The sequence below is a fragment of the Pristis pectinata genome, chromosome 7, assembly GCF_009764475.1.
Source record: "Pristis pectinata isolate sPriPec2 chromosome 7, sPriPec2.1.pri, whole genome shotgun sequence".
In the NCBI taxonomy this organism is placed as follows: domain Eukaryota; kingdom Metazoa; phylum Chordata; class Chondrichthyes; order Rhinopristiformes; family Pristidae; genus Pristis; species Pristis pectinata.
This window is the reverse complement of record NC_067411.1, coordinates 77,540,103-77,553,509: the sequence shown is the minus strand read 5'-3', so window position 1 is coordinate 77,553,509 and position 13,407 is coordinate 77,540,103. Positions and strand designations below refer to the sequence as shown.

The 13,407-nt window shown below is 38.9% G+C and overlaps 1 protein-coding gene across 1 annotated transcript in view; it reads right to left on the bottom strand.

Annotated features, from left to right (window-relative positions):
- Window positions 1–7,851, bottom strand: part of LOC127572914 (protein prune homolog 2-like) — a 184,690-nt gene extending 176,839 nt beyond the window's left edge. The window contains exon 1 of the mRNA XM_052020642.1: window positions 7,695–7,851. Coding sequence (XP_051876602.1) covers window positions 7,695–7,769 — 75 coding nt within the window. The 5' untranslated portion in view covers window positions 7,770–7,851. The remainder of the gene's footprint in view (window positions 1–7,694) is intronic.
- Window positions 7,852–13,407: the final 5,556 nt, after the last annotated feature.

Genomic DNA, 13,407 nt, shown 5'->3' with positions numbered 1-13,407 from the left:
TTTATTTTTGTTGTGGTTCGGCAAACTGATCTCCACCTCACAGAAGCCGAACATCAGCTCTGAGACACTTCGGCATTTTGTGCAATGGATAATGACTCACATCAGGCCATTTTCTCCAAGGTAGTCACTAACTTTATTTTCTGAGGAGATCTCCCCTCCACACCTCCAGTCTCATTGTGCTACAATCCCAAATTTATATCTCTTCCTCAAATCCATAAGCAGGACTGTCCTGGTATTGTTTCCTTGTTTCAGCCTGCTCTTCCCCCACAAAACTTATTTCTTCCTATCTTGACTCTATTCTTTCACCCTTTATCTAGTCCTTACAACTTAAATCTGTTATAGCTCACATGCTTTCCACCACTTTGAAAGTCTCCAGTTCCCTGGTCCCAACTGGCTTATTAGTTACCTTGGATGTCCAATCTTTCTATTGGCCTTTATTGCAAGAAGATTGGATTTAGAAAGAGGAAGTAATCTTACAGTTGTACCACGTGTTGGTGAGGCCGCACCTGAAGTACTGTGCACAATTTTGGTCCCCTTATTTAAGGATGGACATAGAGACAAACCCCGCGTTACAGGAGTTCAGGTAACGGATATTCACCCTTATGGGATTCACAAATCACTGCCAAAAAATCTGGGGTAAGGAATAAAAATGTGCTCTTCTGAAATTTACATGAAAAAAGTAAACAATGAACACAGAATGTATTCTTATTTCTCATCATATGCACAGACGATGCAGCTACACATTATGGAACATCACAATGGGGACCCATTTTCTAAGAATGCAACACTCCCGCCCCTCCCACGCGAAACACATGGATGGCCTGTACTAGTATTTTTCTCACTTTTCCAGTTTTGATGAAGGATTCTTGATCAAAATTTTCAACTCTGTTTCTCCCCGCACTGATGTGGCTTGGCCTACTGGACGCTTTCAATGTTCTCCATTTTTGTTTCTGCATCTGCTGGTGAGCTTCAGTACTACTCTGACCCATTTTTACAAAAATAAATGACAGGAATTAAATGGGAGAAAGGGCTGTACAAGCATCCATAACATGAGCAACAGGGTTTCTGAAACATACGCTTAACCTACATTAAGGCCAAAAATATATATGATTCTATCAGAAAATACAAAGAAATGTGATTGAATTCACTACAGACCAGTTATTAAAAGCAAAACTAAACAGAGAAATGAAAAAGTGACTCTCAGAAGTAGAAAGTCTTGTGAAAGACTATTTGGTGCTGCCAATATTTTGAACTGAAAACCAAGGCATTTCACAAGTTCCAAATCTCAATGAGCTACAGTACGAGAGATCTATAGTCATCAGGGAGGCAAAATAAAACAGAAAAAACACAAAGTTATTCCCAAAAAAAATTCTTCAGTAGCTTCCAACATAACTTGCTCCCAATTTATGTCATGTAAGAAGTTCCATAACAGAAACAGTTGTACGAAGGACTACACTTTGAGGAGAAAGTAAAACAAATTGACTGGATGAATAAGAAAATAAAACTAACGACGCATTCATAAAAGATACCAAATGGAGCTAACCATGAATAAAACTATAAGCTATAACTGCCAAATTCCAGTGAAAAGGGAGACCTATCTGAGCAATAATATTGTGGATTTTGTAACTCTATGAGTTGTAATATTTATAGGTTCTATTGAATGATAGTGACAGTTATATTAGAGTTATATTGGTGACAGTTATACTAGTCTGAAAAGTAGATGCGACAAATGTATATTGATCACAAAGTACAAAGAAAGGCCCAGAAAGGAAGATGCAGGAAATACACAAAAGAGATAGAATCTTAAAAGAATAAGTGACCAGACTGGTCACAGACAAATCTATTAAATTGATGAGTTGTGGAGAATTGCAAGTAATCATTCAGCAGCAAAACCAAAACAAGTCATCATGAAGGGAAAGGAGTTACCTGGATTGTGCCAAATTCAGTGGGTTTGTCATCACCAATTATTATAGTTAAATGCTGAGGTGGAGATAGTTGAGAGCTTCAGGTTCCTAGGTGTAAATATTACCAATAGCTTATCCTGGTCCAGGTGTAGATGCTATGGCCAAGAAAGCCCACCAGTGCCTCTACTTTCTCAGAAGGCTAAGGAAATCTGGCATGTCCCAATGACCCTGAACTCAATCTCTCAGTCTATCTTGTCATGGCCTTGCACATTATTTGTTTACCTGCACTGCACTTTCTCTGTAACTGTAACACTATATTCTGCATTCTGTTATTGCCTTTCCTTTTATACTATCTTAATGTACTTATGTTTGGAATGATCTGTTTGGATGGCATGCAAAACGAAGCTTTTCACTGTATCTCAGTACAAGCGACAATAATAAACCAACCCATCCAAAATTGTGGCTCTCATTGCAGGTAAAGTCAGAGGAAAAGAAAGCCAAAAGGTAATAGAGAACTAGAAAGTTCAACAATTGTAAGGCAAAAGAGTTAGTAGCCAACAAAGAATCATTGTCAGGAAAAACGGACAGGCACTTATGTCCAAAAGATAAAGCCTACATAGCAGTAAGATGAATTAGAACAAATTTACTGTGAGAAAAGTATAGAAATTTATTGAAAGAAATATCAATGCCATTGGTAAAGAAATGCCAGTTGCATTCTCTTTCAAAAAACAGCTTTATCATTGGTTTGGTGAGAGCACAGAAAAAACTGCCAGAGTTGCAATGAAAAAGAAAATGTCCTCCTGGTCAATCTCCAAACATCAATTATTCAGTAGCTAAGGCAATCAGCAACATGGTCTCTGAAGACACCCTTATCTGACGTTAGCAAAGTGTAAACATTATGCCTAATTCTGTAATGAAGACCTTCAATAAATGATCATCAAAAACATTATAAATCCCGATAATGTTAAATATAAAACATGAATTGCTTCAAATACCCAGGTCAAACAGCTTTTGAAAATGGAATGGAAAGCTAATATTAAAGCTAATACAATGAAGAAAGACATGGATGCCAGGGAACTTAGGAAGGTTAATAGTGATGTCTTGAAGACAGTCCGCATTACAGAAGGAGGTGCTAGAGGTCTTAAAACACACAGAGGTAGATAAATCTCCGGAACCTGATCAAGCATATACTAGGACACAGTGGGAAGGTAGGGAAGAAATTGCAGGGCCCCTAACAGAGATACTTGTATCATTGATAGCCACCCACGAGGTGCTGGAAGACTGGAGGGTGGCTAATGTTGTGCCTTCATTCAAGAAAGGCACAAGGAAAAGCCTAGGAACTGCAGACTGGTGAGCCTAATTTCTGTGGTGGGTAAGTTATTCTGAGAGACAGTATTTACATGCAATTGGAAAGGCAAGGACTGATTCGGGATAGTCAGCATGGCTTTGTGTTTGGGAAATTATGTTTCACAAATTTGATTGTGTTTCTTCAAAAAGGTAACCAAGAAGTTAGGTGAGGTAACTGCAGCAGATGTTGTCTAAATGGACTTTATCAAGGCATGGTAGGCTGGTCTGGAAGGTTAGATCACATGGGATCCAGGGCGAGCTAGCCAATTGGATACAAAATTGGCTTGATGGTAGGATACAGGGTGTGGTGGTAGAGGGTTGTTTTTCAGAATGGAGGCCTGTGATCAGCGGTGTGCCGCAGGGATCGTTGCTCAATCCACTGTTGTTTATCCTCTATATTAACAATTTGGATGAGAATGTAGGTGGCATGTTTAGTAAGTTTGCGGATTACACCAACATTAATGGTATAGTGGACAATGAATGAGATTATCAAAGATTACAATGGGATCTTGATCAACTGGGCCAGTAGCCAAGGAATGACAGATGGAGTTTAATTCAGACAAATGTGAGGTGTTACATTTTGGTGAGGCAAACCAGAGCAAGACCTATGCAGTAAATGGTGGAGCCCTTGGGAGTGTTGTAGAACAGAGAGACCTAGGGGTGCAGGTACATAGTTCCTTGAAAGAAGTAGACAGGGTGGTGAAGAGGGCATTTGGCACGTTGCCTTCATCGGTCAGGTTATTGAGTACAGGAGTCGGGATGTCATGTTACAGCTGTACAAGACATTGATAAGACCACATTTGGACTACTGCATACAGTTCTAATCGCCCTGCGATGTCATTAAGCTGCAAAGGGTGCAAAAAAGATTTACAAGGATGTTACTAGGACTGAAAAGTTTGAGTTATAAGGAGAGGCTGAATAGGCTAGGAATTTTTTCCCTGGATCGCAGGAGGCTGAGGGGTGACCTTATAGAGGTTTATAAAATCATGAAGGGCATAATAAGGTGAACAGCCACAGTCTTTGTGGTAGTGTAGCGGTTAGTGTAACGCTTTACAGCGCCAGCGACCTGGGTTCAATTCCGGCCGCTGTCTGTAAGGAGTTTGTACGTTCTCCCCGTGTCTGCGTGGGCTTCCTCCCACATTCCAAAGACGTATGGGTTAGGAAGTCTTAGGCATGCTATGTTGATGCCAGAAGCATGGAGACACTTGCGGGATGCCCCCAGGACACTCTATGCAAAAGATGCATTTCACTGTGTGTCTCAATGTACATGTGACTAATAAAGATATCTTATCTTTTCCCCAGGGTAGGGGAGTCCAAAACTACAGCATATAGGTTTAAAATGAGAGGGGAAAGATTTAAAAATGACCTGAGGGACAACCTTTTTACACAGAGGATGGTGCATATATGGAATTAGCTGCCAGAAGAAGTGGTAGAGGCAAGTACAATTATATTGTTTAAAAGATATTTAGACAGGTAAATGAATAGGAAATTTTTAGAGGGATATGGACCAAATGCATGTAAATTTGACTAGCTCAGTTAGGCAACTGGGATGGCACGGATGAGTGGGGCTGAAGGGCCTATAACTAACAAAACCCAAGTTTTCTTTTTCAGATGCTAGCTCGTCAGTTGTGCATTTTTAGATTTTTTGATTTAAATTATTCTATACTGGTCATAATCTACAATTATTCTTAGAAGCCATCTCCCAGTAGAAATACTTAACTGTGATGACTACACAAAAATATAATCACATACAAGAAAAAGAGAATTCCAATTATGTTTAACTTCAGTGTCATGAAAATGAAAACCTATTTCAACTGGGAGAACATTATAATGATAAAATGAATAAACAATTTCAGAGAGATATTTTAGATGCCAGCTAACAATGCCTCAACCAGATGAGTTCTTTTCACACAAAACCAAACAGTGAATCAGTAGACTATTTTATATGGGAATAACATGGCAGGATTGGGTGGATGTGCATTAGCTTATGTGCATTCAATACACAAGGAAAGCCTATAGAAAGGACCAAAAGCTCAGCTGCATTTTTCTCACTATTGTGATTAACCATTTCAAGAATCAAACTTTAATCCAAGTTTCAAATTAAATTTGTAGTATATTATACCACTGAAGAATTTTGCATCACCTTTTTCTAATGCAGGAGAATCAACATAACCAGATAATTATAGGAAAAGAGAGCAGAGGCAAAAATTAATTCATCTTTACACCAGGCTTGTTTACTGCACCAATAGAAGATGCTGGAATCTTAAAGAGATTTGAAGTAAATGAAAGTGGAATAACTCCATAATACAGAGCATTTCCATTTGGATGGTAAAGGCTAATATAAATTCAGAAGTGGCTAAGAATGAATGAGTCTAGTAATATGTAAAGATGTCATACCCGAAAGAAAAGGTTTGAGATCCATCCTTGGCCTTCATCATCATACTATAAATGAGCTTCAAATAACAGCTATCAACTCAGAATCAGCTAATTTGTCAGGGTCTAGCCATTTTGACAAGCACCATGACCTCCGCACAAGTTGAGGACGGAAGATAAAAGTGGGCTACCAATGACTCGGTACTGTTCCTCTAATTCCAGAAAAAAATGACATTTTGTTAGTCTCTTTTTGAGCATTCTTCAGCATATCATTTAAGAAATTTATATTATGCTACCTCAGGCCCAGAAAAACTTGGAGTTCAAAATATAGATATTCAGCTCAAAAAAAGGGCACAGTAATCTCATATCAATATGGAAACTGCAGATACCTTCATTTTCGGGAACTTCTAGGACCACCCAAGTTAGCAGCAGGCCAAACCTATGTCTGGATTGGTCATTCGCCTTTGCCTTTCTAAAGTGATTATCACTGTAGTTGTTCTACTACTGGACAAAAGTAAAATAGTGTCGAATTTAGTGCCATTTTAATGCCAAAATCAAAGTTCTGGAAATTGTAATTGATTTATTATTGTCACTTATACCAAGGTAAAGTGAAAACCTTGTCTTGCATACCTTGATTATTGCCATGAACCAGAACTAAAATAAATAAACTGATGGTCATGCTTTGCATCCTTTAACAGAAATTGACTAGTCTTACAGCAAGAATCCATTGGCTCAATTGTCTTTCATCTATTAATATTTACTTCAAACGGTCACTTTTTTATTATCACAAAGCAAGCATGGCTGCAGCTTTCTGAGCTTTAGGTTACATGCTGGTAAATGTTAGTCACCCCAACTTGCCATTACAACGCCAAAATCAAAATCCTGTAAATACTTGATTATTGCCATGAAAACCAGCACGAAAATAAACAAGTCAATGGTTATGCTTTGCATCATACAACAGAAACTGACTAATTTTACAGCAAGAATTCACAATTCTAGCAGAACCTTCTGGGTATTATTTAAGTAAAAAAAGCAATTAATTTGTTGAGGAAATAACCCACACAAAACTGACACTTTGGATGTCCATAGCAGAATTATATTTCCGTCATTTTATGAGTAGCCTGCAAAAGAGTAACACTAAGCATTTGTAATTTACCTCCTCTTCTAAACTTAAAATACTTAATAGATTTGGCATTGTAATCATGCATTCCCAGCCATCACTCCACAGAATAAAACACATTTCCAATGGAATACAATGGTCAACAATCATCTGGCGGTGAAAAGCGCTTATTCGCTTATTTTAAATGAGTGGTCTTGAAACTGTTGGAAAACCTGGCTTCCGCAACTCATACTGCATGGTATACGTCTCACACAGCATGCTGGCAAATATTATAGGATGCAGCAATTGCACAGATCTTCTTTCAACACGCTAAGTTTACAAGCTGCAATGTAATTATTCAATTGCAATATTTTAAGAGGCAGTATTCTGGGCAAAGCTCGACTTCAGCAAGCCTCCCTCCAACCCCCAAGAGCCTCTTCGTTCTGCCTCCATACATTCATCCACCTAATCCCCTCCTATCCTATTTCGTTTATTTTAAAAATCTCCATAGCACAACAATTAATATTCCAAAATATCTTAACTCTTAAGATCATCACGACCTTTGTATGCAATGTTATAACTCAAAAGTATCTCAACTTTGCTAAGTTCAATAAAAACCATCGAGGTGCGGGGGGTGGGGAGGTTTTCATCTTGTTCTGCACGGCACTTTCCAGCGTCAAGTTTAGGAAGTACTTTTATTGTGAGGTTAAAGCAGACCTGTTTATTATGTTTACAGTAACAACAATGTAGCCAACCCAGCAATGCTCAACAATTGTAGTCACAAAGGCTTTAATTGATTTTTGTCTCTACTGTAAAAAGGCAAAGCATTACAGCGCAATCCACCCAATATTCAGCAAATGCCTGTCTCACTATGTAATTCTTTGGAGACTTCGTTGTGATCTCTCGAGCAAGTAAGGTAGATACTTCACTGCACTGCAATAAAAACTCTGGGGATCTGGGAATGATCTTACCAGAATAGACTTAGTGTGCTGCAAAAATTCTTCCATCTCTCCTGATTTTTTTTGATAGCCGCTTAAACTGTACATTCGATAGGAAGTTGAGTCCTATTTGGGGTTTGCTCCGCTGGTCTCATCTCTGAGCAACAAGCCTGATCCCCAGTTGGAGACTGTCAAAGTGCGCGCGTGCGCATCCATGCACCAGCAAAACGCGCGCCCACAACAGCAGTGCTCGCCGCTGCGCTGGCCGCAGCCAATCAGATCACGGTGTCCGGCTCACTGACATCACCCTAGAGTTGCTGCAATTGGCAGGGATTCAGCGACTTGCTGCGTGAGACTTATCTGCAATAGAGCAGAAAGGCAAGAAACAAGGGAGGATCTAGTATTAATCAAGTATCCTCTGCCAAACTGTTTTGTATTTACGGCTTAAAGTTATCATAAAATAGGCACTTTGTTAATTGCAGAAAAGAGTTATGAAACTTTTTGGGATTTTTGTTGGAATTTTTTAAAGCTGCAAAATATGGACATTATTTTCATCATGCAGGCCAATTCCTGCTTTCCACAGTCCTTTTCACATTGCGCTAAAACTCTATTCCTTGACTCTGCAAAACAAGTTAGGGGTTGGCTGGTTGTTTGGGATAAAGGCTCTCACCTACATATTTGTCTCCTCTGTGAAACCAATGGTTGCTCTCCCAACTGGTCTATACCCATATCCAGAAATTAGCAAGTTCTCTCTTGGCAAAATAGTTAAGTGCTCAAGCAAGTTTTCTACTGCCTCGTAAAACCTGGTGGGCTTTCTCTAGACCAGCCCACAGACCGTGTCCTGTATTGGGATCTGTTGTGTACCAACAACTTTCTTCTGCTGTGGGGGAAAAAAAACTTGAGGCATTGAAACCTAATCTTCAACCAGATGCCAAAGACAGCACCGACTATATTGTTAAGGAGGATGAAACAGGAGGAAGTAACCAGCAGCTACTTAACAGTGCTTTTAGCAGAACAATCATTGTCCACATTAATGGTCATGTCCAACATCTCTTCCAGTTCATACAATCTGGTTATCAAGGATCGGTAATTACATATACGTTTATCTGATACTGCAGATGTATTATTTATCACTGCAATACTTAGCACACAATGATGTCAAAATGCGTTAGAAACCCTTTAGCTTCCACAAAATAACTGCCATGAAAGTGTTAGCCCACAACAAATTTTTAAATTGATCTCCTTAAACTACTCATGCAATGGTCACAGTGAAGCTGGAAGATTATCAGGGCACAATTTAAGGCTCAATATACAAATGATCTAGGATCCAGGTCTAGGAGCTCAGCTGAGAAGCCCAAGTGTAGCTTCCTAGCAGATGCTGGGACTATCTGACTTGGCTGGCTTTCTAGCACCTAGGTATCCACAGGTTGTAGATCTGCTATCATTCCCAAGAAACAATATATTCTATATCCATTTAACAATTGCAGCCGAACTGCAGCAAACTGGACTATGATTCACTGATATCAGTCTAGATTCCAAGAGCTGCTACCAATTCCATCTCGTAGTTTGATTGAATAGAGATTGAACCCAACTCTCTGGCACCATGAGGCAATGAGTCTACTAGCTACCAATGTGCCATCCTTAGTATCTTCCCTACACCTCCCCCACCCCCAAGGTTGAGCTATGGGCCCACATGGGCACGATATGAAAATTGCTGAGAAATATAATATCAATGGCACAGAATCCTGCAGCATCTGTTGAGATAACCAAATTGTGCTTTATGTAGTTCCTTTACCACGCACTAATGAGTACGTGCTTGGTGTAAGCCAAAGGTGAAAATCACATGTTAAAATAAACATGAAATGTTCAGCAAAAACATCACTGTGAACTTCTCATGGCAGGAAGGTACATTAACAGTGTTTCAAAAATTGTGATCATTAATTTGTATTAACCCAAACTCTCATCTTTTTTTTCTGAACAATGCCTTTATTCAATTGCTTAAAGGGAACTGGTAAAGTGCAGCACAGAAAGTATTGATTTCCTCTTGATGTAGCTGCTTACTTCTTTGGTTTAGCTGATGCTGCTGCCATGAAAGCAAAATTATAGTCTTGACAAAGACTGAAACAAGTCTTACTTTGCTTCTGCACTGCATCCGATACATGTTGGCACAGACAATATGATAAATATGTCCTTTCTGACGTATATAGAGGCATTCAAATAATACTGACTTTTTTAACATAAGATGTCAATGTTTTCATTGTGTGTTTGTAACCACGGCGAACATCCTTTTATAATACATTAGTCATTTAGTTACCTGTTCAATCTCATCTTGGCCAATTGGATAAAAAGAATTGTAAAGAAAATTTGTGTAATGATACTTTGTTTTACAGGACTCCAAAACTGGGTTGCCCCAAGCAATCTTACAACTGCTGTCATTACACTTTCCAGGAACATCATTGCCTGTAACTTCTTCTCAAAGAAGCTGGTGAGTCTCTGGAATTCTCCACCCTAAAGTATTGTGGAGGCCAGATCATTAGATGTATTTAAGGAGGAGGCAAATACATTTTTCAAAGATCAGGAAATTTAGAGGTATGAGGAACTGGGAGAGAAAAGGAGATGAGGCCCAGGGCAGATCAGTCCTGATTGAATTGAATGGCAGGGCAAGTTTGAGGGGTCAGCTGGCCCATTCTTACTTCTATTTTCTTGTGTTTTTGACACTAATTTGGCAGGACTACTTGGGAAATTCACAAGAATGAATAATTTGGAAAGTGTCTTGTCTAAGATTATTTATAATCAGAAAAATATTTAATTGTGTTATAAAGTAATTTTAGGGATGTAAGATGCTCAAGAATGAATGATAACCAACTCTGAATTTTGGATTGAAAATCAAAGAAAACTGCAGATGCTGGAAAGCTAAAATAAAAAAACGGAAAATACGGCAGGTCAGGTCTATCTCCCGGAAGAGAAACAGAGTTAACATTGCAGGTCGAAGAGGGATAAAGTTCTAGCGAAGGATCTTCGACCCGCAACATTAACTCTAATTCTCTTCCTGTTCACTTTCTGTTTATATCTCAACATGGGATTTATATTTATAATCAGTTGGCCTGATATCAGTCATAGGGAAAATTCTAGAATACTTAGAAAATAATATTTGGATTGGACAAACTCAACATGGATTTATGAAAGAAAAATCATGTTTGACAAATCTGAAGCTGTAACTAGTAGAGTAGATAAGGGGGAACCACTTGAGATGTTGTATTTGAACTTTCAGGAGCCTTTAAGATGACACACAAAAGGTTATTAAACAAAATAAGAGCAGATGGAATTGGGGAGAATATACTGTTGTGGATTGAGGATTGGTTAATGGACAAAATAGTGAGTTGGCAGGATAGCTGCTGGATTCCAGCTGTTCACAGTCCATTTCTGTGATTTGGATGAATATGTCAAAGTTGCCTGGTGATACAAAACTGGGTGGCAGTGAGTGTTATGTGCGGTATGCAAAGAGGTTTTAAGTGGATATCAACAACCTAAGTGAACGGCTGAAGACATGCCAAAGGAACATCAATTGCAAAAATGTGAAATTACCCGTCTTTGGTTTAAAACCAAACAGAAAAGCAGAGTATTTTACTTTTGAAGTGAGATCGAAATGTGTTGGTGTTCAGAGGGATCAGGGTATCCTTGCACATGCAGCTACAATGATCAATTAGGAAGGCTAATAAAACATTGGCCTTTAATTGATGATGATCTCAGTAGATGAGTTAATAAATCTTAATGCAGTTGTAAAGGACCAAGGAATATTCTGCACAGATCTGATCTACCTCATCAAAGAAAGATTTACTAGCTATTGAGGGAATGCAGTGAAACTTCACCGGATTGATTCCTGGATGGGCACTTTTGTTTTGAGGAGGGATGAAGTAAACCAGGTCTACACATTCTAGAATGTAGAAGAGTGAGGGTCATCTCATTGAAACATATAAAATCCTCATGGGCCTTGACAGAGTAGACGCAGGGATGACTTTTCTCTGGTTGGGGTGTCTAGAACCAGGGGTGATAGTTTCAAAACAAAGAGTTGGACATTTAAGACTGAGATGAGAAGAAATTTTTGGAATTCTGTATTCAAGAGGGCCATAGGGACTCAGTCAATGAATATATTCAAGGCAGAGATAGGTCTTTGGATGTAAAGGGAATCTTGGGATATAGGGTTAACACAGCTGAAAGTTCAGCCAGGATGTTTTAGAATGGTTGAGCAGGCATAAAGTGCTGAATGACCTACTCCTGCTTCTATTTTTTTAATGTCCTTTCCACATTTTAACAGGCCTAACTGATTACTTTGTATTTTGGTTATTGGTGATCGCATGGAGTACCCACCACATTCTCTGAAATTGAGTATGTACACACCATCTGCCTGATATATTCAAGCTAATGGTAATACCAATATTTATTTATGGATTGAGTACTTGGTGACAAACTAAGATATATAACACTGATTTTCTAAGTGCATGCTGCTGGCAGGAAGCTTTGCCCAATGCACATATCAGAAATTGGCAGGCAGCTATGATTTCTCAATAAGTACAGCGTGTACTTAAAAATCAGACCCAATCAATATATTAAAAATGATATGAGGAGAAGCATAAAAGAGATTATAACTCCCCTTTTACAGTATATTCTTACATGCTTTTATTATTATTGAGATATGTGAATAAAATGGTCTTTGATAAACTTTTGCAGTGCAACCCAATTTGACCAATGAATTCTGATTTTCAGTGAAATGTAGTTATCTATTTATACAGTAACCTGTATCGTAGTGGTTTATATACACTGCCACCATGACTTTTAAATCAGTTTTTAGACTTTATGGGGTGTCTTTTTAAATTCCATACACAGGTCCTCCCCTGGTTAGGGCAGGGTTCCGTTCCTATTCATAACCTAAACAGTTCACAAGTCGGAAATGTGGCCGCAAAACGAGTTCCCACACAGCAGAAGATGCCTGTGCAGGTGGGTTGTCCAATATGAACAGATAGTCTGGAGGAGCATTTTAAATCTCATTTTGCCATTCTTAATAACAAAGCTGATATTAACAAATTTTGCTGAACCTACATTGGGCTAATAATGATATTCTTTTAAAAGGTTTTACTGCAGATAAGGTTATAAATACTATTGACAGCTTTTAAAAGGACACTGCTGCTAGCCCAGATGGTGTGTATCTAGATTGGATTCACAAAATGGTCGTCAACGTGTTAACTAGAATGTATTCTTTTTTTTAATTTTATTTACAGTGTGGTAACAGGCCCTTCCGGCCCAACGAGTCCGCGCCGCCGATTTTAAACCCCCAAATTAACCTACCCGTACATCTTTAGAATGTGGGAGGAAACCAGAGCACCCGAAGGAAACCCACGCAGACACGGGAGAACGCACAAACTCCTTACAGAGAGTGACGGGAATCGAACCCCGATCACTGGCGCTGTAATAGCGTTGCGCTAACCGCTTCTTCTTAAGTTCAACATGGCAAAATTCCAGCTAGAGTCAAGAACAGTTGCCTGCAGCCCCACAGCAACCGACAAATCCATCCTGGTGATTTCCCAAATGCTCACTCATACGTATGCAAGATGGGCATTCCTAAACTAAGGAGGAGCTGTTTTGTTGCATTCATTCAAATGTTTGTTAATCCTCCTACTTTCAATACCTGAAAGCATTTAAAACAGCAACATTTCCTGATTGGCTTGACTTTAACATGTGAAATCAAGTT